The sequence below is a fragment of the Oncorhynchus nerka genome, linkage group LG20 (assembly GCF_034236695.1).
Source record: "Oncorhynchus nerka isolate Pitt River linkage group LG20, Oner_Uvic_2.0, whole genome shotgun sequence".
In the NCBI taxonomy this organism is placed as follows: Eukaryota; Metazoa; Chordata; class Actinopteri; order Salmoniformes; family Salmonidae; genus Oncorhynchus; species Oncorhynchus nerka.
The window spans coordinates 64,090,926-64,116,849 of record NC_088415.1 but is presented as its reverse complement, the minus strand read 5'-3'; the positions used below and the strand labels follow the sequence as shown (position 1 = coordinate 64,116,849).

The 25,924-nt window shown below is 39.9% G+C and overlaps 1 protein-coding gene across 1 annotated transcript; it reads left to right on the top strand.

The window, feature by feature from the left end:
* Positions 1 to 1,627: 1,627 nt before the first annotated feature.
* On the top strand, positions 1,628 to 23,431 carry LOC115102956 (acid-sensing ion channel 1C-like). The gene is given in 11 exon segments (XM_065005680.1): positions 1,628 to 2,362; positions 5,524 to 5,674; positions 6,078 to 6,205; positions 11,882 to 12,032; positions 12,232 to 12,288; positions 17,017 to 17,170; positions 17,416 to 17,507; positions 18,087 to 18,166; positions 18,368 to 18,439; positions 20,281 to 20,333; positions 21,594 to 23,431. Coding segments are annotated over 11 exon segments (1,752 nt in total). The 3' UTR covers positions 21,673 to 23,431.
* The last annotated feature ends 2,493 nt before the right edge of the window (positions 23,432 to 25,924 follow it).

The following is a 25,924-nucleotide window of genomic DNA, read 5'->3' as shown; positions in this document are numbered from 1 at the left end:
ATATATGCTGTACCCTAAAATTGATTTGAAAATGATTTAAAATAAGTTTGCAACAGTGCAGTAACAAAGGTGTGACATGCTAGCACAGGAGGTTGGTGGCACCTTAATTAGGGAGGACGGGCTCATGGTAATGGCTGGAGCGGAATGGTATCAAATGCATCTATCACATGGTTTCAATGCCATGTGATTGATGTGTTTGATGTGTTTGATGCCATTCCATTTCCTCCGTTCCAGCCATTATTATGATCCGTTCTCCCCTCAGCAGCCTCCACTGCTTGCTAGATACAGGTGACTGCCTTTGAACATCTGTTTCAGTGTTTTTGAGCCTCAATAAGTATCTGCTACAATTACTGTAGGACTTTTCCCAATTAGCAGAATATTATGTCTATTATACTCCAGTGGGGGGGAAAACCTGTACCACACTTGCACGAGTGCTGTGCTGACATGGATCTCAATACTCGTGGGTCCAATTTCCTCTGCCTAGCTGGTTCTTGAGGCTCTTGAGAGGCTGTCCGATCAAATCAACAGAACGGTGCTTCATATCTGTTAATTGCGTCAAAGCTCCCTGTGCTTCATTGCACCTTTTGTTTGTTTGTTGTGAAACTAACATGTAGAACTGTCTAAGACCCGAAGAACCACAAACAAGTGGTCAAAGTGACATTTGATATTGACGGATTACTGGAATACATTTGATTTTCAGGTTGTCATTTGAGGTCTTGCCCATTGGCTAGTATCTGGATTGCTGTTCCCTGGTTTATCAATAATACCGTTTTTAAACGATCACGTGGAGAGAGAAAAACGGCTACTTTTGCAGCACTAGCAGAGTGTAGATATCAGTGGATGGAATCAGCCCTTCTTTGTTGCATTAGGACTTTTTGCCGTGTTTCATTCTGGAGCACTCTTAATATTTATGCGTGAGTGGTGGAAATACCTGTCGCCTTACCCCCCCCATTTTGGCCATTATTGGAGTGCCTATTCCATCACTGGAGGGAAGCAATTTCACTCACTGGCTCCCCCTCATTCCCATTCGACTGTAGAGAGAAGAGAGTGAGGAGGGGAAATAGCTTTATATTCCTGCTTTAAGTCCAAAGACCAAAAGTATCTCCTCCAGCTGAGCAGGAGGGAGGAGTTGAGAGCTTTCTAGGCAGCTTCTGCACAAAAGGCACAAATCACTGGAAACTGGGAGCAGCATTGCGGCTATGAAGAAGAAGGTGATGAGGAGAAAGAGTGAAACAACATCTGAGCAACAGGGTATGTCTTTACAGATTTCCTAAGTGACTGATTGCTTCAGGAATTGAACTTAGACCCCTGCACGTGCAACATGTTATTATCACACCCGTTCATCTGTTGATGAGAGACTAGTGTTGGATAATAAAGAGAGGAATTCTGTCGATCGAGAAATTAATGCGTCATTTTTTATTAAATCGTGATGTAAACCAATCGTGATGTACATCCCTAAAAAGTCAAATACAGTACGTGCCTTTTTGTTTGTTTGGTTTGCAAAGACTATTCAAGCCTGAGTACTGGACAGCTGTGTGTATCTGGAGCATCGGAAAGGATATTATTTTTATGTTTTGCCTGGGATTTTTGACACCAATTCAACAAGAAAACCCATCATGATTTCTGTATGTAAAATGAATAGCCCGAAGCTTGACTAAAAAGACTGCCTTTTGTCTTGAACCGTATGTGTAGCCTTGGAACAGAGATCATTATGGTAACTGCCCCCACATCAGAATCAATCAGCCCTGGGTCTCTACCTAACGATGCCCAGGAGACCACTATCCAGAACAAAACAGGAAAGAGGAGGAAGAGCATGCTAAAACAATCATGGATGGAGATCACCGTAGCTTTCATGAGGAGGACAAAAGTCCACGGGCTGATGTTCGTCTTCTCCCCAGACAAGACCCTGACCCAACGGATCCTTTGGCTCCTGGCCTTCTTTGTGTGTGTGAGTCTCTTGTTCACCTGGTCTTGGAACCGCATCCTCTACCTGATGTCCTACCCGGCCGTCACCAGGATTAAGATGGAGTGGACTCACAACATGTCCTTCCCGGCAGTGACCTTCTGCAACCACAACCTGTTCCGGTTGTCCAGTCTAACCAAGGTTGACCTGTACCACTGTGGTTACTGGATGGACCTGATGCACCAGAACCACTCGGTTTTAGAGAAGAGCCTGGCACTTCTGAGGGACAACCACAAGTACAACCTTCTCAGCCTGCTGGACTTCAACGGCTACACCCCGCCTCCTCGTTACCATGTCAACACCACCGAGATGATTGGCAGGCTGGGCCACCAACTGGAGGACATGTTGCTGGAATGCAGGTTCCGGGGGGAAAACTGTACTCACCAGAATTTCACCACTGTATGTAAAGTAATATAGCCTAGAGATATCATGAAAGACGTCTGTGAGGGGTTGCTGATGTGCGTTTTGTGTGCAAGGTATTAATAATTCATTCAATGGTGTGTTTGAATGATATTCACTCTAGCGGATATTCTCTGGGCAGGATTGAAGACACTGACGTTTTAAGGCTTAGCCACCGGTATGGTCAGATGGATTTGTCTTGACCTTGTCCTTTTCTTTTTGTTTTGCTTATACAACATAATAGTTGTTCAGTGAGTTGTAAGAATACAAAAGAATACAGATACGCCTAGTTTATAGGATGGCATTGATCGGGTAGAAATACGGTTCTTTTTTTTCCTAACATAGATCACAGTTGCGCATTGTTTGCATGTTGGCTGATTTTCGAAGCACAGTGGTACAGTATAACAAAGTCAACCCTCAAAACTATCACATGACCTCTCGAAACATGAACTTCAGTAAGTGCTATTCACAATCACTCAGCCTTTGTGTCCCTCTCTCTTAGCAGGGGAGAATAATAAAGGCATCAATAATTCAAACATTATAAATGAGTACTGATGACAGTTCCAGCGTTTCAAATGAAACATCTGGACATTCTATTGACACTGTCCGTCTATTACATGAGCTTATTCCCCAGAGAGATGGCTGGCTTCATCAGTCAAAATAAGCCCCAGACTGCACTAGTCTATAGCAGTCGGTTGCTCTCAATCATTTTTTACCTCAAAGCTATTAGCAGTCTTCAAACAGATTGCTGTTCAATTTGACATGGAAAGAAAATGTCATTGTTAGTCACATTCAAAAGCTCGCTAGACATAACCAATTTATCAACAGTATAAGATTGGACAAAATATGAATAGACAACTCGGGGCCTGTGTTTAAAGAGAGTTTACCTCAATTACGAAATTACAAATTGGTTTCCTTACCGTGTAAGCAGTCCATGAACAAGGTATGACAGCAATCCATGCTTGGATTGCCGTCATACCTTGTCCATAGACTGCTTACAGAGTAAAGAAACCAATACTTAATTTTGTAATTTGGGTGAACTATCCCTTTAAGTAGCTGACAGACACAGAGATTTGTATCGTGTGTGTCATTTAAAGTTTTATCCGATTATATCAAATTCCATCTAACGGAAGACTTTTGTCTTCAGGTGGCGTCTTTTGACAGAGATTTCCCACAAAGATTAGGTACTTCAATGTGAGGCATGCAAGGCTCGTTATAGGGATTTTATTACATTCGAGCTGCTGTATTTATAAGGTTAAACCTAAAAGCGTTAGAATTCCAGCTGACATTTTGGTTCTGGCAGGGGCCAGTTGCTCAGAGGGCCTCATTATGGACAGGAGGGGAGAGGAATCTGAAGCCCTGTCATGTCTGTCTGAGCCCATGTGGGTCTGAGATGGGACATGGAAGACTGACTCTGATCTCTGGAGAGAGGCTTTGTTATGCTATCAGAGTCATCCCTCTCTCTAAAAAACTTTCACCACAATGGATATTGAAAGGAAAATCTTTTGCCCACGCCATAGGATTCCTCCCTATGGGTTTCCTGTTTCTCTTCAAATGTATAGCTGTGGGACCAGAGCATTGAGCCAGGAACAGCAATGGTGATTATTCCAGCAACAGGGCTTGTCTAGACCATGCTCATGTCTGCCAGTGGCTATTAAATACTGACATATTACACCCCAGCTCAAACCAAATGGGATTTGGCAGTGTAAAATGAGTGGTGACCTTATCCATCGTAAGGCCTTAGTTAAATGAGACACAATTCTCCCGACAAACGGGTGTACCTTGTACACGGTAGTTGAAATAGCAAAACAAGAGAGGCAAGCAAGTCTCATCCCATGATCTTGGATGTACAATATGTCCATGTGTACAGATGTGTACAGATGTAGGGTCTTCATTTGATCACTCCTTTGTTGCTGAGAAGTTTCCTGCACCAGCTTTGTGATTTACATAAATTAACTGAAAACCCATACTTATTAACAGTATTGCACTTTTCATGTAGCTTACTTTTGGCCAACTAATAGCCTAACCACCGATCAAGCAACATTATGGACTAAACGTTCAAATCCTGTTGTTGCAGGATCATTTTGCTGTGACATATATGTCCAATTAAGACCCGGCATCTGTGTGTACACTGTATATGCCTATACCTTTGTGCTAAATCACTTTTCATTTCCTGTGGTTACTAAGATACACGTGGAGGATAACTGTATGACATACAGTACATGCTTAGTGTAGATAAAAACCCTCTGAGCACTCCATGGCCAATCAATTCCACCTCTGTGAAATGAAATCACTTACGCAGCCAAATGGACCTAGAATTCAAAGGCCTTATTGCCTTTACCCATTTTAACTTTGAGTTTTTAGTTATAGCTCACCAGCCATGAGTGTCAGTTATGAAAAGCCAGATGCAGCATTCTAAGAAGCTCCTAAGGCTAACTTCTGCTCTGTTGGCAGACATGAGAGGAAAGTTGCCCATCTCGGGGGGAATTTGTCAAATTGAAGAAAAAAAATACACGAAACGTCAATGTAACTTGTGAGGGGTGCCAAAAGAACACAGTGCTGTTACACTGGGAAATCAGCACCGTACATCTCTGAATCAGTAAAACTAGTTGGGTACAGCTATGGGCTAAATATAGTGTGCGCCAACAGTTAATATTAGGTTACCATTGAGCTGCAATGGTATAAATTCACGCTTTCCTAGGGCCCATAATATAAGTCACTTCCTAATATAAATTGCATTTGAACAACTGAATTTAGTGCTGGGTGGGATGGGAGAGGGTGGGTGGGCTTTGCCTATATTGCTTAACAAAAACTTTCTGTTTTAATGGAAAATAAGAAGAAAAAAAAGTCCTAAATAAGTATCTAAATTACTCAGGGAGAATATAAAATGGGGCTGGGTAAAGATTGCCAGTTGCTATGTTACCAGTGTTCATTTATTTATTAATTCATCAATCTATATAGCATCTTGTTTGGTTCAGTGTTTTCTCTGATAATGACCTCCGAAGCTTACCTGCCCAGCAACCCTATCCCCAACTGCAACCTGCAGTAAATGAGTCTTGACAGAGAGCAACCATTACACAAAGTGACTGTGCTGTTTACTCGCTATGTCAAAACAATGTTGTTACGTTGAATTAATGTCATTTACCTTCTTCTTCTTGCAGATTTACACGCGGTATGGGAAATGCTACACCTTCAACTCTGGCTTGGATGGCAACCCGTTGTTGACGACGTTAAAAGGCGGGACAGGAAACGGGCTGGAGATCATGCTAGACATTCAACAGGACGAATATTTACCTGTTTGGGGAGAGACAGGTGAGTACGCGGTCGTATGACATACCGTAACTTTAGTTAGAATCCCACAATAACTAATCTGTCCATTTTAATGCAGTAATGACTGGATTTTGGGCCATGGTAGAATGAACTTTGAAAATCAACCAGCCAACTGACATGCATTCAAGGTGCCTTCCTAGCACAGCATTTCACCTGGACAGTATTACAACAACAGATGATGCTGTTCAAACACTTATCTAACACAATATTTAATGTCTCCATCTTGGGAAAATGGGTTCCTTCTTAACAGTGCATTTCAACATTGGCTTGACCACAACAACCGATATCCATTCCCAAACACACCACTTAATGCCTTCACTCCGGTTAAGGAGAGGAGCAGAGGTTTCTGTTGTTACATTCTCTGGCCTGCTGTATGTATCCACAGACGAGACCTCGTACGAAGCAGGCATCAAGGTTCAGATCCACAGCCAGGACGAGCCTCCTTTCATTGACCAGCTGGGATTTGGTGTGGCCCCTGGTTTTCAAACTTTTGTGTCATGTCAGCAGCAACTGGTACCTAATGCTCAGCCTCTCGCACAAACACCTTTCCCTCCCTCCCTCCCTCCCTCCCTCCCTCCCTCCCTCCCTCCCTCCCGTCCTTCCTTCCTCCTCTCGCTCTGCTTTTTGTCCGTGTTTTTATCCAAACCTCCAACCCTTCTTCCCCGTCTTGTCATTGGCTATACCTACTGTGTCTCAGAGCCTGGAGCAAAATCAGTTGTGTTTACCATTCATGCATGGAATAACATGCAGCCAGGGCATTAGCTAATCCTGGACAACAAAAAACAGTCCAATGACTCTGAACTGAAGTAGTAACCATGTGGTATTCATTACCCACTATGTATCCAACAATGGATACAGAGGGAAAGACGGATTGGATGTACCAAGCAGACACTGTCTATACATTTATTTACACTGCTATCGGTGGGCCAGAGCTAAAGTACCCCACACATCTCCGACAGCTCAAAAGTACATTTTCCATATAATGTTGCTGGCAATGACTGATCCCACTTAGGATGGGAGAAAAGTAGTATAATATCGCTGGATGCTGCATAAATTGGATTCGGTGATGCGTAATAACACTGTGTAGAGAGAAACAATTAACATTCGGAAGAATTTGGTTTGCTTTTCACAAAATGCATAGAACCATAGCAAGCCGTTGTTAACTTTTTTTGTAAGAAGGAAAACCATTTCAGTGTGAACTTGACATTTTCCGGTGTAACAAAAAGCAATGTAGCACAATCACCGTGGCTTTGCAAGAGAGGGCAACAAAAATGACTAAGCTTGAATCAACTCCACTCAGTAGAAATACAAATCACGGATAATTGAGCATATCTGGTACAGCGTATCAAACAGATGTTCTAAGGATTTCATTTACCTTGTGTGGATACATTTCAGATGATATTGAAATTAGAGCTGAAAAAATACTTTAGGCTATAGGCTACAGTGCCTGTAAGCACGGTCCTATTAATTAGCCTGTATCTGATGGGCCCTGTGACCAGTCAAAATGGAGCAATATTCCCTAGTAGGCATCAGCCAGTTGTCAGATACGAATATTAAAATAAGGCAATATTAGGACCTCGAGTATCATTTTCATACCGAACTGAACTGAAACGTCCCCGAGAACTCCGCTTTCCTCGTGGTCGCAATGGCCAACCTTTTTTTCAAATCCTTAGGACATCTATTTCACTGTCCTGCCATTGTCACTAACTGTAACCACAGGGCAGGATAACAGCACCCACAGATTCCAGATTATGCCAGTGAATGTCAAACATCAATTTCCTTGATCAAACATTAAAATAACGGAGCCTTGTAGACTTAAAAAAAAAAAGATAATGCTGAATCTCAAATAGCTAATTGGCTAATGCTATGGGTCATTAACAGACCCACTTAGCAGAGTCTTTTCCCTGTAATCAGTGGAGAGAGAGAGAGAAGTAAAAATGTTCGGGGTATGCTCCCAAAAATTCCCTGGACTTCATTAATAGAACAGGGAGGTATGCCCATAATACCCACATTGATTTTCACATTAAAACCCCAACCAAATCAAAACATGTCATGAAAATGAGTAATTATTTTAATGCGAGAAAAAAAATACTGTAGCATCACACTGTTGAGGAAAACTTGTTCCAAGGAACAGGCAGAGCTCATTATTCTGTTTATAAGAGTTTATTCAAGCAATTGCAGGGAAGCTCACACTCTGGATGAAACTGGAGAGGAACTGAACTATTGCTGATGAATTATACTTCATCTACACAAAGAGCTGTTTACCCTTCCTAGGAGAGGCAAGCTTACATGAGAGATAAGGGGTACTTGGCTCCAATTTCTTAAAGCGTCGTACAAACAAGAACAGGTTCTAACCAGTTTTCACAGCCTATGTGTCTAAGATTGGGGAGTGATAAGATCTTTAGAGCCTAAATAGATATAACAAGAATTGAGCCTTTGCTGGGCCTTTAGACAAGGAGACAGTAACAAATCACTATTTTGTGCAGTGTATGAAGAGGGTACTGGACATTTGTGGAAAATTACCAGTGATATAGGACATATAGTATTATTCAACTAAAGCATTTACATAGCATTAGACTGCAACAGACCATTTTGCCCCAACAACACACTATCAAACCTATTGCAATAACATGCCACTCAGCCTGCAGCTTACGAAGTCCTGCGATTATAACTTGAAACAGTGACAGGAAGGTGAAATACAGCTGTGATCTATTGACAGATATTTCCTTTGGCAACCACTTTATTGTCATGTTTTATACACTCATTGGAGATACTCAAGTCACAACTTAGTTTCTCTTCAGAAGTTAGTGAAAACTCAGGGTTTAGGGTTTGTATAACTTTTCCTGCTGACTGAGTTACAAAATGTAACTATCCGGATGATAAATAATGACCAGAAAAATATTTGAATACATGAAAATTACACCTTGACCTACAAGTTATTCAGCAAGTTATTTTATCCCAAAGAAGATTTTCTATCAAGGGGCTCTTCAAAACCCCTCTCCTCCATATTCAAAAGAATAACATGAGATTATTGCTTAAGTGCATCTCTAAAACAGACAATTGGACACCACAATCCAAACAACTTTGAATTCAACTGACTTTCATTGTAAAATAGCTGTTGTATATACAGCAAATTAATCTCCTCTAATGACTAGAGCAATTCATTGACATTAATTGTACTGAATTGATTATTGTACCATATCAATCTGGACGGATTCAACTATCATACTAGTATCACCATCTCAAATCAAATCCAAATGGATTGATACATTTTTTAACCCCATATCCTTCGACTCCTTATAGCTTTTCATACCCTTTTCAGAGGAACTGATGAATACATGACTTATCATACGGCCCTTCACCAGAACCACCCATATCTACCTCACTACAACCACATGATACAAACATGTAACCCTCTCACAATCTCAGTGGAAGACAAGTCTGACCTAAAAACCAGTAGTTAAAGGACACATTCATTATATACCAACAAAACATAGAATCACTTGATGTTGAAATTGGGAGCAATATGTTTACAAACCCGTCCACCAATCAAGCTTTGAGCGGGTATGATCAATTATTGCAAGATGGCTGAATGACAAGAAATCAACGTTTCTGAACTAATTTGGGCTGGTGTCCTCAAATCTGGGCACAGCTGTTTTGGGGCTCAGTAAGATGAACACCAATAGGCTGGATGGCTGGCTGGCTGACTGCTTATATTCGGGGTCCAAACCAAGGGCTTTGACAGATGTTGTCCTATTCGTTAATGCATCACTGTTACTGCTCTCTGTTAGTTGGTGACGTGTTTACTGGTCCCTCCCCCAGATGAGACGTCCTATGAGGCCGGAGTAAAGGTTCAGATTCACACACAGTCAGAGCCTCCTTTCCCCCACCAGCTGGGCTTTGGGGTCGCCCCCGGCTTCCAAACGTTTGTTTCCTCTCAAGAGCAGCGGGTAGCGTACCGTATGTCTGTCTGGGTATGCTGCATGTATGCCACAAGCTAAGAGCCACCCAATTACATTCCCCCTTCAAGTCTTCATGACGGAATGGACCAATCATCTCCCTCCATGTGGCTGTAGTGACTACATTTCAATGTCTGTCCCTTCCTGGTTAATTTCTGTCTTCTGTCTCATTATAACTACCATCACTATGGATTAGGAACACATAATACTATCCTTTCCACTTCAGCTAACACATCCAGCAGTCATTATCCATTCTTTGTCTTCATACAAGCTGTTGTATATGGTGCAACCAGTATTATTGTGCAGTTGTTTTGTTTGTTTTGTTGTTTTGTTTGTTTTGTTGTTTAGGGCTTTGCATTTGAATGTTTCAGACTGGTAGGATACTCTTCATCTGCTTAATGTCTCCTAATGGCCAATCGTTGTGTTTAATGTGGCCCTTTTAGAGCACGGTTCTATCCGTCTAGAGGATCTGATATTTCCTCCGGGTTTTTATTTCCTAAGGGGACAATGGTTATGAGCGCCTGTAGGCTTATTGAAGACTTCAAGTTTTACATTTTAAATGACTTCCAGACTTATGCCGGGCGTACACAACTTTCAAAATCCAAACATAAGGATCGACGCTGGTACAGATGAGAAGCAGGTGCAGGGAGTGAACATTTAATAGCAACGGACAAGTAATAGGACAGGACAGCGTCGTGACATGAACAGATAACGACATTAATGCAGACGCAGGGAACAAACAGTGGAGCAGACAGAAATGGGGAAGGCAATCAACAAAGTGAAGGAGTCCAGTGAGCGCTAATGCGTGTAATTATGGTGACAGGTGTGCGTAATGAAGGGCAGCCTGGCGCCCTCGAGTGCCAGAGAGGGAGAGCGGGAGCAGGCATGACTGAGCCTCTCACATTAAACAACCGTCCTTCCTGACGTTTTTTGTCTTGCACACATAATGGTCTAGTCTCATAAATGTTTTCAGTCAGACATTCATGCTTGCCATACAGTTGAAATATCTAGCCAATACATTTTGAACTGAATAACATTACTTGTGAACTTCAGAGCTGTAATGATGAGACACTTTGGCTTTGGTTAAAGGCAAGTGTAAACACATACTAGTAGTAGTCATCGCTCCTGCTTGAGAGTCTACACATTCTGGGTGATGCAATATAACGTCATCATCTCACTGGCTTCTTCTCTGGCGAGCTATCATTGGCTATTGCTGATCACCGTTCTCAAAACTTGTCATTGCCACATCGTTTAGTGTGCGAACCACTAAGTTGGCAAGACAACAAAAATAGACAGTCGTTTAATGTGAGGCTCAACAATGTTCTAATTTTGAAAGTCGTGTAGTACACCTGACATTACTTGTTGTTGGGTTGGTATCCTGGTCAATTATGCCTGATTGTTTGTACCGCTGAGCAGCTTTTTTTTTTTGCAATACTGTTTGTTGAATGCACAAATTGACTGATGACGATAAGTAGCTAGTATTTCTGGAAGTCTTAACAATGACGTTTTGTTAAGTAGATTCGTAGTACTGTTAGACTTTCAAACCTTTGAGTGAAGTTTGCTGTACTGTTTGTATCATATCACACTGCAAATAGTTTATCAGGGAAAGTACCCAATCCAACATCATTTGAATAACATTGTGGTTTTTGTTACCATACAGTACATCATAATCAGCTGCATTCATTCCTAAAATGTAGGAAGTCAAGGTTTGCATAAAGTCTGTCAAGACAACAATTCCATTGTATTCATCTTAAAACCTCACAAACATACCTACATACTGTATACAGTAGAACATTCCCTGGGAAGTATTTAAAACAATAATTCCCCATTAATTGTGGTGTCCAGTCTGAAGTTCCATATTTACAGATGATATTTGCCCTGTCTCCATACCCTCCATGGTACTCTGCTTTCCTTTCAGCACGAGACCTGACTTGCATCAGTGATTTACTGCATGGTGTCTGCCTGCTGCTGTCTGTGAGCTGTGTTTACCAGCTACACCGTCGTCTGAGTGGAATATTCTTGTAGATGTGAACAGCATCCAGAAAACATGTATTTCATTACGTTCCCTTATTAAACGTTTGATACTTTTCTGTTTCGTTTTTTTGTCTGCTTGTGTTGCACTTTTTATGTTGGGTTTCCCGCTGGACTGGGATTGACTAGCTGTTATTGACAGTGGTTCCTATACTGTGCCAACATACTGAGGGGAAACCTGTGCTCTGTTCTTTCCCAGCTTCAGTACCTCCCTCCCCCTTGGGGAGACTGCAAGTCCACTCCCATCGACTCTGAGTTCTTCTCCACATACAGCATCACAGCCTGCCGTATCGACTGTGAGACACGCTACCTGGTGGAGAACTGTAACTGCAGGATGGTCCACATGCCGGGTACTCACCCACATTGGCTTGACCATCACATAGTTCACCAATGGAATAGGATGAATAATGTTGTTGTTGTTGTTGTTGTTCTGCATGGGAATATGTAATTATGTTAATGGAAGGAAGTTCACATTTATATTTTACACCCCCATTTATATTTTACACCCCCCCATTTATATTTTACCGCCCTCTCTCTCTTGTTGAATAGGGACCTCAATGGTATGCACACCCGAGCAGTACAAAGACTGTGCAGACCCAGCTTTAGGTAAGGCAGACAATGGATGATATCTATATTGATATCTATATCTATATTAGGAATATGAACTTGTTATTAGTAGATACACCACACAACATTTTTATGAAAGCCCTGAAGCACAAGGCAAAAAAAATACGAATGCTTACTCTTGGAATTATCTCGTTTGAACGACTTAGTATCTCGTGTGAACGACTTAGTATTTCGTTCAAACGATTTTTCAAAAAACTATTTAGTTGTTATTTGTTCTAATTTAGACCTCATTTGGTTTGTGTAATGGTTGCTGCAGCCATTCATTCACTGATTCCATCCATTGATATTATTATTCATTGACAGTTCTTTGACAGCCTAAAGCCCGTCTGCTTTTGAGTGCCAGAGCATGTAAGTGAGCGAGTGTGGAGCGAGGAGCAGAGCATAATTAGAGAACATTTTAAGAAATGTTGTCGGCCTTCTCTCCCACTCCAATTTCGCTCTGGTACTGCTCAGCCACAAACTCGGGGCATGCTCTGCCTAGCATTTTTCATTATCCCTATTCTTTTAATTAGGCCTTTTCGGTTGTAATTATTTAGCCTGCCCCACCCACAGTAGCCTTTATCTAGGTTACATTCAGCTTTCGAACATTAGGATACGTAGTTTATATTTTGAAGGACTTCAAATGTATTAATGGATGTTTTAGGTAGGCAATACATAGGCTACTGTAAAATGTGTTTTTTGCTTTTTTGGGGGGGTGGGGGGGGGGGGGTAGAAACACCAAAATATACATCAATTTAATGAAGCTAAAATATCAAATATAAATAATGAAGGACCAGTATCAGCTTCTTTTCATAAATTAAAGGGAATAAATCATTTCAAACTTCATCGGTCAAGACTCAAGCACCAACAAGCTGTGCATTGAGCATGGGAAATGTGCTCTACAAATGAATTATTATATAATATAAAAATAATAATAATAACAATTATTATTATTATTATTATCAACGGCAGGAAAAACACATCTAAAAGCTTAATAACATAACGGAATATTAGTGGGAATATAACTATAATATAAACAAGAGAAAGGAGAATGGAATATACAGTGCCTTCAGAAAGGTTTCACACCCTATGACTTTTTCCACATTTTGTTGAACCTGAGTTGAAAATGGATTTAATTGAGATTTTGTGTCACTGGCCTACGTACAATACCCCATAATATCAAAGTGTCATTATATTTTCAGACACTTTTACAAATTAAGAAAAAATGTAAGCTGAAATGTCTTCAGTCAATAAGTATTCAACCCCCTTGTTATGGCAAGCCTAAATACGTTTTAGAGTATAAATGTGCATAACATGTCACATGGACTCACTCTGTGCAATAATAGTGTTTAACATGATTTTTGAATGTCTATGTAATTTATGTACCCAACACATGTCCCTCAGTCAAGCAGTGAATTTTAAAAACAGATTAAACCACAAAGACCAAGAAGGTTTTCCAATGCCTCACAAACAATGGTTAGAATCACCTTTGGTAGTCTATTGATAGATGGGTTCAAATAAAAAGCAGACATTGAATATACCCTTAAGCATGGTAAAGTTATTAATTACACTTTGGATAGTTTATCAACTTACCAAGTCACTACAAAGATACAGCCATCCTTCCTAACTCAGTTGCCAGAGAGGAAGGAAACCGCTCAGATATATGAGGCCAATGGGGACTTATAGTTACAGAGTTTAATGGTTGTGATAGGAGAAAACTGAGGATGGATCAACAACATTGTAGTTACTCGACAATACTAACTTAAATGACTTGTACAACAACAACAAAAATATTCTCCAAAACAATAAGGCACTCAAGTAAAACTGCAAAAATGTGGCAAAAAAATTCACTTGATGTGCTGAATACAAAGAGTTATGTTTAGGGCAAATCCAACACAACACATCACTGAGTACCACTCTTCACATTTTCAAGCATAGTGGTTGCATCATGTTATGGGTATGCTTGTCATCGGCAAGGACTAGGACATTTTTTATGATAAAAATAAACAGAATAGAGCAAAATCCTGGAGGAAAACGTGGTTCACTTTTCTTTCCAACAGACACTGGGAGACAAACTCACCTTTCAGCAGGACAATAGCCTAAAACACAAGGCTTACCAAGATGCTTAACCAAGTTGCTTACCAAGATGCTTACCAAGATGACATTGAATGTTGCTGAGTGGCCTAGTTACAGTTGGACTTATATCAGCTTGAAAATCTATGGCAAGACTTGAAAATGATTGTCTAGCATTGATCAACAACCAACTTGACAGAGCTTGAATATATTTTTTAAGAATCATGTGCAAATATTGTACAATCCAGGTGTGCAAAGCTCTTAGAAACATACCCAGGAAGACTCACAGCTATAATCACTACCAAAGGTGATTCTAACATGTATTGATTCCGGGGTGTAAATTCTTATGTAAATAAAATCAAAAGTGAATTGTTAAAAAATAAAAAGTTTTCACTTTGTCATTATGGGGTATTGTGTTTAGATTGGTGAGAACAAAAATCTATTTAACATTTAACATATTTTGAATTCAGACACAACAACATGTAACACAAACAACATGTAAATAAGTCAAGGGGTATAAATACTTTATGAAGGCACTGTATTCGAAAAGCCTGAATGTAAGTAGACCCCTTTCCTGCAGTCAAATTACCTAGTGGCCTCATGGGCAGGATGGTATTAATACTTTTCATAATTTCATAATTAATAAGCATTCTTTCTTTTTTTTTACACTGAAAATATAGTGTTTGTTTTTATGTTAAAAGGTTTTGTTATATTTCAGTCTTCTGTGATGTAATTTTGGGATGCAAACTTCAAATGTAAGACATTTCAAATCTATATCTGACATTGTACAGTACCAGGTGTCTCCGAGCTGACAAGGTAAAAAATCTGTCGTTCTGCCCCTGAGCAAGGCAGTTAACCCATTGTTCCCTGGGTGCCGAAGACGTGGATGTTGATTAAGGCAGTCTCTGATTCAGAGGGGTTGGGTTTAAAGCGGAAGACACATTTCAGTTGAAGGCATTCAGTTGTACAATGGATGGAGTCAGTGAATGAATGGCTGCAGCAACCATTACATAGTCTGACAAGCTACATAACAAATGAGGCCTAATTAGATCAAATAACAATGACGTCATTCACTCTAGATAATAAGTCGCTCAAACGATATAGTATCTCGCTTGAATGACTCAGTATCTCATTTGAAAGACGTTTGAACAACTTTTTTTACTAAGTTGTTTCAAAAAAATACTCATTTGAACGAGTATACTAAGTCGTTCAAACAAGATAATTCTAAAGTCTTAAGTATTTTTTTAAAATGCTGCCTTTGGCATCAGGGCTTCTGTAACATTTTAGTTCAAATATTAGTAAGTAAGCTTTTATACAATTTTGAAATAAGGAACTGCTGAAAAGCAAAGGTTGTTTTTGCAGCATCTTTTAAATTGCACTACTTTTCAAATCAAATCAAATTGTATTGGTCACATACACATGGTTAGCAGATGTTAATGCGAGTGTAGCTAAATGCTTGTACATCTAATCAAACAATTTCCAAACAACTACCAAATACACACAAATCTAAAGGGGTGAAAGAGAAAATGTACATATAAATATATGGATGAGAGATGACCGAGTGGCATAAGCAAGGTGCAATAGATCTTATAAAATACAGTATATACATATGATATGAGTAATGTAAGATATGTAAACATTATTAAAGTGCCATTATTTAAAGTGGCATTGTTTAAAGAGACTAGTGATCCATTTATTCAAGTGGCCAGTGATTGGGTCTCAATGTAGGCAGCAGCCTCTCTGAGTTAGTGATTGCTGTTAAGCAGTCTGATGGCCTTGAGATAGAAGCTGTTTTTCAGTCTCTCGGTCCCAGCTTTGGTGCACCTGTACTGACTTCGCCTCCTGGATGGTAGCGGTGTGAACAGGCAGTGGCTTGGGTGGTTGATGTCCTTGATGATCTTTTTGGCCTTCCTGTGACATTGGGTGTTGTAGGTGTCATGGGGGGCACGTAGTTTGCCCCCGGTGATGCGTTGTGCAGACCACACAACCCTCTGGAGAGCAATGCGGTTGAGGGCGGTAGAGTTGCCGTACCAGGCTGTGAGTTGGAGGCATGCATGGCCACGCTGTCGTGGGTGAACAGGGAGTACAGGAGGGGGCTGAGCACGCACCCTTGTGGGGCCCCATTGATGAGGATCAGCGGAGTGGAGATGTTGTTTCCTACTTTCACCATCTGGGGGCGACCCGTCAGAAAGTCCAGGACCCAATAGCACAGGGTGGGGTTGAGACCCAAGGCCTCTAGCTTGATGATGAGCTTGGAGGGTACTATGGTGTTGAATGCTGAGCTGTAGTCAATGAACAGCATTCTTACCTCTTGTCCAGATGGGATCGGGCAGTGTGCAGTGTGATGGCGATTTCATCGTCTGTGGACCTATTGGGGCGGTAAGCAAACTGAAGTGGGCCTAGAGTGGCCGGTAAGGTGGAGGTGATATGACCCTTGACTAGTCTCTCAAAGCACTTCATGATGACAGAAGTGAGTGCTACGGGGTGGGGCGGTAGTCATTTAGTTCAGTTATCTTTGCCTTCTTGGGTACAGGAACAATGGTGGCCATCTTGAAGCATGTAGGGACAGCTGACTGGGTGAATTGTTTCCAGTAGGCTATATTCTTATCACCTTTTTGAAAACATAGACTCCCGTTCAATTGTCATCCTCCACAGACTTCTTGGTAGAAAAGGACAATGACTACTGTGTGTGTGAGACACCATGCAACATGATACGCTATGGCAAGGAGCTGTCCATGGTGAAAATACCCAGTAAAGCCTCTGCCAAATATCTGGCCAAGAAATTCAACAAAACTGAGCAATACATCGGGTAAGTACCTGGAAAGTTAAAGTGAGTTAACATAAGTGGTGTAGGGATCATATGTTTGCATTTTGATAAGAAACCTATCATGAATGAAGCATGATTTTGTTTTCCACAGTTCACATTACGATTGAGAAGTAATGCAAAATGTCTCAGAATTGATAAACAAAATCAATCAATTGTATCTCTAAGATGTACTTTACAGCGTAACACCTTTTGTATGTGTTTTTTTATTATTCTTTTTTTGTCCCTAGAGAAAACGTACTAGTCCTGGACATCTTCTTTGAGGCGTTGAATTATGAGAAGATTGAGCAGAAGAAAGCGTATGAAATTGCAGGGTTGCTTGGTGAGAGATTTTCTTCCCTACCAGGCTCATTATCTGTTTTTACAGACAGAGAGGAAACGTACTAGACCTAAAACTCAAATCCTCAGCAAGCAATGGGCTAAACTCCTTTTGAGGGGCGGCAGCGTAGCCTAGTGGTTAGAGTGTTGGACTAGTAACCGGAAGGTTGCAAGTTCAAACCCCCGAGCTGACAAGGTACAAATCTGTCGTTCTGTCCCTGAACAGGCAGTTAACCCACTGTTCCTAGGCCGTCATTGAAAATAAGAATTTGTTCTTAACTGACTTGCCTAGTTAAATAAAGGTAATTTTTTTTTTTTTAACTCATTTTGAGGCTGTTTTCTTTTTAACCTTTTTGGCTGAATGTGTTTTTATATTGTACTTTGAAAGAGCACTCAGTCAGGAGAGGCAGATAAAAAGCAATGTCTGGATGGACAGTCCACAGTCTCACAGTTTCCGCTCAGCTGGCTGAGATACTAAGAGTTCAAGTAAACGTTTCAATAAGGGTTTAAGGCACTAGGTTATTACCTGACCGACTGTGTTTTTGCCCTGTCCATGTCTGTTCGTCTGTCATCCTCTTTTCAGGTGACATCGGGGGTCAGATGGGTCTGTTCATTGGAGCCAGTGTTTTAACGATACTGGAAATTTTTGACTACTTATATGAGGTAAAGTGGAAGCACTCACATTTGTTTAATCACCTTAAAGTATTCTCAAGTAGTACTGTAGAGTTAATGATGATGAATTATCTGAATTTAATCAAAAAATAAGATAAGCCCTTAACCTAATGATATTGTCTGTCTATATGGGTTGAAGTGTTTGCAATAGCCTGGATTGTTGTGATGTTAACGAGATGTTCTTTTATTTAGGTATTTAAGGATAAGGTTTTGGGTTACTTCATGCGCAAGAAGCGACCACAGCGTTGTCCGAGCGACAATCTGGTAATTTGAGTCTCCCACACTGCACTGGTTTGTAGTTCTGCACTGCACTACAAACAAAATAACGCAATGTATAATGTTTCAGAAACTCAAGCCTTTTTCATGACCAGTCAATGACAGAGGTGGAACACTAATCAATGTGAGGACTTTTTCCTTAATTATAGACAGTATATGCCCAAAGTCTGGTTCCAAGGTAGTGAAAAATCCCTGGGTTTCTGTTTTTGCATGAGTTGTCTGCATGCACGGTTGCTTCAATCTTGGAGTTTGGCCCATAAACTGATGTGGAAGAAAAGGTGAGGGAAAATATGTCCTGGCCCTACTCCTGAGATAACTGCAGTTACATGTACCAAGAAGGTATTTTCCCTACTAATATTTATTTTTAAAACTCTCTATTTTGATAAGACTGAACGGACAGGAAAGCTTTAAAATACACTTTTGTTGTTGATAGTTAAACCTATCAAATATTATAGATTTGGACACTTAGACATAGTTTGACTTTTAGTCATTTAAACAGCTGAAAAAGCAAGATGTGTTTGATAATTATATTCATAGATATGGTTCTGTATTTTTTTTTTTTTTCAAATGAAAGGATATGTCAGGTTTATTCAGAGCATTCTATGTGACAAAGGATAGAGAAAAGTAAAATTGTTCAACTGGATGTACCTTAAGAAAGATCCACTATTGGCATTGAATCCTGTCATTATGTACACATTGTGTGAGCACTATGGCTGCGTTACACAGCCAGCCCTATTCTGATTTTTTTTGTCTTTTGACCAATCAGATCAGCTTGGAAAAGATCTGATGTGATTGGTCAAAAGACCAATTATTGAAGAAAATTAAAAAAAGATCAGAATTGGGCTGCCTGTGAAAATATCAGCTTGGTAGTGATGGAACCCATCATATCTGAACAGTTAAATATGGGCAGATGGAATAAAAACATCCCTGTTTCCATGCCTGTTACCTTGTTTCATAGTAAAAAATACCTTTGTGGCATTTCACATCAAGTTTTCCTCAGGCTTTAGATGGTTTAAATCAGCAGGAGCCAACAATGTTATATTAATTATATTACATATTACATACTGGAGGCACGTACTGCAACATGAAACAAGAACAGGGAGCTTTAGGTGGATGTAATGCTGTGTTTCACTACCACATATAGTTTCTCCACCCATGTCATGGACTCATCCATTATTGAAGGCTTTCTTTGCATTAAAACATAATGATAAGCCATTTGTGATACCTTTGACTCTCATGTTCTCCAATCCTCTCCTTCTTTTCTGCCAACTCCATTCACCTTCTCTCCTCTCTAACCACCCAGTGAGTCAATCTACATTAGATGAAGTGCTAAATGAAAACAGTATGAGACAGTGCAACCTACTGTATGCTAAAATAAGTCATGCACATGAGTGTTAAATGTAGTGGTATAATAGTTCTAGGACTACTTACTTTACATAGTCCATTAGATGTACTAAAATGAAGGGAGCAAATAGCAACCATTTTCATAACAAGATACAGTATGTTTGTGATTTATATTATTGAATGATGAATATCTACCCTTTTTTAAGCATTACAAAACATACATGGCAGAGACTAGCAATGGTATCTTGCTTTCTCAAATTGATCTGATTTTTGAAATCAAATTGCTGAACGGAGGTAGCTCTCTGTGACCTTTAAGTATTAGTGTGCAGCGTTCTTGTCTATACTCAATCGATTACACAGGGCTGTAGGCCTAGCCGTTTTGCACAGACAAACTTGCTTGGAGCCAATTGTTTTACTTATCAGCTCTGCATTTGATATTTTTGGGGTCACCCTCATCTTTCTATTTTTCATCATGTCTATTCCAGGAGTTTCCAGAGAACCCAACCAGCCCTGGTGTCACGCCTAATCATGCCCCCAGGTAGCAAACCCCATTGATAATAGATCCTCCCTCCCATACTGTCCTTCTTTTTCAGACATTCTGGGAACCATTTCATACATTTCCTTCCTGGTTAACAAGCTGTTGGTTCACCTAAAGCTGGTTTGGTGGTTGATTTTGTAGAGATACAAGTAGTGATCACTTTATAAATGTGCTTTTCCAACACAGCAATAGGTCAATGATATTATAGCCAATGTAAATGCATTTTCCTCTGTAGATACCATTTTGAAATCAATGACTCTCAATGCCATAAATCACTTTGCCTTCCGAAATTATTATCGGTTTTATTATAAACAATGAGTTGGTTGGATTCTACATCTGTTAAGAACGTTTGGAACTAGTTAGTCAGCAATACAGTCTTGCTTCTTTTTGATCAAATGCAGTTTCCTGAGAAAAATATAAATATAAAAATACAGCATTTGTTGTAGATAGTACAATAAAAGCCAATCCGCAGGGATCATCGATATTATTTCCTACTAGCTTTCCTGCAGGACCGAGGTCCGTTTTAGGGGACAATTTGTACTGGATCCTGTGCCCAATAACATCACTAGATGCATTCCTTAGTGATGCCATCACAGGTCTGCATGCAATGCAGTTTGCACCAAATGAAATGGTTGTTCATCTGCTTGAATAGCGATCTACATCTTTGGCTTTTGCTTCTTTTGAACCCACACAACGGCAATATATTAACTGAAACAACCGCAGTTGCACTAAACGTATGCAAACATAATGTGTGTGTCAATGACCATGTACAAATGAAGGTACTAATATCGAGACAAGGACTGAAAAAACTGTTTTTCTTTTCTCTTTCCCTCCTTCGCCCGTGCCATACCCCTCTTATCTTTCTCTCGTACTCTTTCATCTCTCTACCCATACCGTGAAACATTACTGACCTGTTGTAACTGTCCCCTGCACTACCACTTGAATCATTTTTCTCTATATGTTATCCCATTTGTATTGAATTATTTTGTCAATGTGTACACTATGCTTTCAACCATCTTCCTGTCTGATGCATCCACGATGGTTAACATCATGTTATGTCACTTCCTTTTGTATTCTGTTTTCCATTTGGTCCTGATTATGTTGAATGCTCATTTATTTGTTGTTCTTTTTCTCCTGTTAATGTCACATCCTCTCCCATTTTTACTGCGACCTGCATGCCTCTCTCCTCTTCTCCTCACTCTCTCATCACCCACCCCTTAATACGGTTGAACTCCTCTTCCCCCTTACTTTGTCTTCCAGAGCACCTGTGACACCCTCCGGAGTCACTCGGACAGTCTCGGATTCACACCGAACATGTTACCTCGTCACCCGACTCTAGGCAACTTTGAGGAGTTTGCTTGTTGACAACACAAAACAGGGTGGGACCTGGGATCTTCGGGGTTTGACAGCAAACTGTGAAATAACTTCTATATTATTACAAACATGGTCAGTGATAAATACTCAAAGAGTAGTAGGATCTGTGAATTGCCTGAATAGAAATAGAATACTATCATAAGAATAAACCACTTTTAAAACAGAACTCAGGTGATAGGGCCATATCAAGGCATCGACTCTACACTATGTATTGGATGTTTCATTCATGTTGCATTCTCTTTAAACAGGGTGACATTAGAGTGTGTTTGAATCGGGATTAATCAGCCTATTAAAGTGTCAGCTTAGTAATGGAAATGGAAAGGCCTTCAGAGCGGTCTCATTTTATCTAAATTTATACACCTTTGTAATCACAGTCCGTTCTGGTGTGCTGAATATCGAACCGAGAGGCTAGCGATGGTTAGCACGTGTAGCATCAGCATATCCAGGTCCATTCGTAAATAGAACAAGAGAGGAGGTTGAAAGATATCTTTCTTGTACCACTCTTTCATTTAGTATACCTCATTGTGAGTAAGAAAAATCAGATTTCAGTGATGCCTACTCACCTATGATCACAATGCTCCAAGGAGCTGACTTGAATCCCAGTAGTAGACTGCTGTTGTAATTGTTGCCTTGTTGTACTCAAGTTATTCTGTTCTGAGATTCTTGATCATCTCATTGATTTGAAGTATTAATACCAAGTGATGAAAGCCTCTTGTGTAAGGTTCCAAGAAGATACGCTTTTGCAAGATCACTGAATGCCATTCTTGTTTACAAGTTACATATTGAAGAGGGGAAAACAAGTGTATATGTTTGCACAAATGAACAATCACAAACTTTTCCATAGATTTTTGGAAAATAGGAACATTGTCCATGGTTATGTATAGTGCTCCGCTCAATGTTTTCTATCTGTTTACTGCTGAAAAACAATTAACATCAATGACTAAATGTTATTCTGTCGTGGTTTCTCTTTTTTTGGGGGGTAGTGTTATCAGACTGGCTGGACTGTCACTGGAAAAGAGCACCAATCACAGGAGTCTGCTATAACTTAGCCTCCCTCTTTTTCACCACTTTCATTAGAATAGATAAACAAGCAAGACGATGCACCCATCCTTAAAGTTAACATTTGTGGGTGTTGAAATGGTTTTGTTCCATGGTCATGGCTTTTAACTGCTATAAAAACACTCATTAGCACAAGTCCCCTGTGATAGTAATAGATTCTCTATTGGAAACTAGTGAAAAATCAAACATTTTCAAGGTGGTGTTCTAAATATTGATTGAAATGTGTAAATACTAGATCAAAAATAAGAAATTAAATCTTGCTCGTATGTTGATATATTTAAATGCAAAAAAAAAACAAATATAGAAATATCCATTATTGCTGTTGCACCACAAGGGAATTAGAGGACATTGCATTTGGATGGGAGCAGCTCACTTGCCATACGAACACACGATGGCCTACCCCAAGGATTGCCTATTAATCTGTGTTGATACCCAAGTTGACCTCAAGTGTCTTCCAACTTCCATTTAATTTCAGGACCGGACACCGAGACAGTTTATTACAGTGCTTCAAAAACATTCTATTCAGTTCAGTTGGTTTGTAACACTGAAATACATTGTATAACTGCATTATTATATACTATTGTTATTGAAATTTCAGTACATGTAATAAGACTCAAATAACAGTCAGTTTGTGATGTGTAAATGATCAAATATAATAAACTGTATATTTAACCACCTTCCTATGTACACACCTTTTAATCTTTGTTGTCAGTCTAATTGCTCTCATGCTACTGTTCCTGTTCATCACAGTTATCCATGCTATATATATATATATATATATATATATATATATATATATATATATACACTATTGTTCAAAAGTTTGGGGTCACTTAGAAATGTCCTTGTTTTTGAAAGAAAAGCACATTTTTTTGTCCATTATAATAACATCAAATTGATCAGAAATACAGTGTAGACACTGTTAATGTGGTAAATGACTGTTGTAGCTGGAAATGGCAGATTTCTTTATGAAATACATAGGCATACGCATAGGCCCATTATCAGCAACCATCACTCCTGTGTTCCAATGGCACATTGTGTTAGCTAATCAAAGTTGATCATTTTGAAAGGCAAATTGATCGTTATAAAACCCTTTTGCAATTATGTTAGCACAGCTGAAAACTATTGTCCTGATTAAAGAAGCAATAAAACAGGCCTTCTTTCGACTAGTTGAGTATCTGGAGCATCAGTATTTCTGGGTTTGATTACAGGCTCAAAATTGCCAGAAACAAAGAACGTTCTTCTGAAACTCGTCAGTCTATTCTTGTTCTGAGAAATTAAGGATATTCCATGCGAGAAATTGCCAAGAAACATCTCGTACAGCACTGTGTACTACTCCCTTCACAGAACAGCGCAAACTGGCACTAACCAGAATAGAAAGAGGAGTGGGAGGCCCCAGTGCACAATTGAGCAAGAGGACAAGTACATTAGTGTCTAGTTTGAGAAACAGACGCTTCACAAGTCCTCAACTGGCAGCTTCATTAAATAGTACCGGCAAAACACCAGTCTCAACTTCAACAGTGAAGAGGCGACTCTTGATTTGAAAATGACACTTCAACATGCATTGAATCAGAAATGGGATGATCAAGGTATTCATTATGAAGTCTGGTCAAACTGTACTAATGCCCTACTACTAAGTTGAAGTTGGAAGGCTTGGATGATCTGAATTTCTCTGATGGGACTGGCATAAAGAAATTCATGGTTAAATCTCTGCTGTACTGTGATGCCACAACTGATGATGTGACATTGTCTTGGTTTTGACTGTATTTGACAGTGACATTGTGGTCTGGTTTGTCATGATGAACATAGTGGGGGTCAATCCTAAATTTACCACCAGGGTTTACCACCTTTCCTTTCCAAGCATTGTAACTATTATGATGCAAGCGTAAATCAAATCTGCAATGAATTCATTTTAAAGTCAGATTAACAATAAAAGAAGTGGTAAACTTGCTATGCTACAGTTTTATGAATACTCTGTACAATGTACTGTCTCCTTCTACAATCTTTACTCATCTCTGCCCTCCTCTCCTTCTCCTTACTGCCAGTCAAAAACAGCAGAGCAGCAGCCACACATTACTAAGTAGTCTAAAGCTGAATATGGACATTGTCCTGTCATATTTGAATAATACCGGCAATACTGGTTGTGCCTATTGATTCAAGTCTTTTCATGGATATTTTATAGCATAATCAATTACAGCCTAGTAGATGAGTGTTATATATTTTTGTCAGCACAATAGTCTAAAGACCTTTATTCTGGCAGCCTAAGTATAATGTGAATTGTTATTGCATCTTACCTCTTTTCCTTCTTGCATGACCATTGTCTCTTGACCACCATTATCAGCCTTGTTACGCATTACTTTGCTGGGAACCAGATGGTTCATCTCCGTGTTCTGTGGTAGCCTACTATACAATCTTCATGGTCATGAAAAATCATGACAAAATTAGGCTTGGGGTTGTGCAATATTCAGTGACCATGAAGTATTGAACATGGGGATGAGACGCTGGGATATGTTTTCTGACCAATTTTTGCAGGTCAAGTTATTGTATGTTATATTTCTGTAAGACTAGAGTTTACAGAAGCTCTGCTTATACCTGGTTCTCATATGCGTCCTTTGTCCTGATCTTGCCCACATTCGGATTGTGCCCACATTTTTAGACAAGTGTAGACGATTAAAGTAGAGTATGGATTATAGTATTCCTCACCCTGTTGGAGGCCTACAGACAGCTGTGGAACTGAGCTAGGTTAATCTGGCTCTATGTACTGTATATGTGATATATCATTTGTGATTGACCTTAAGTAGTCATTAAATACTTTATACCCTCTCTTTATCAAGTGTAACGTTCTCAATTTTATGTGAAGCGTGATGGATTATCTGGAAATGTAATCAGCATTGTTTGGTGCGTCAGTTAATCAGTGTAGATCAGATCATCCACCCCTACACAACACGTGATATTACAATGCCTCCCTCCATATGGCTTCCTTCAACTACTTGGACCGGTTGTGTAACTGGGGTCTTGGCAATAACATTTGGGGCTAAAGGTATCTTTAAAATCATTGGTCTGTAAACATGGTAACAGCTTAACTGAAACTCACTCATCCCTGTTGCGCCTGCTGGTGCGTAGGGCAGAAAGTTGCAACAAAGGCTCTCCACTTTGGA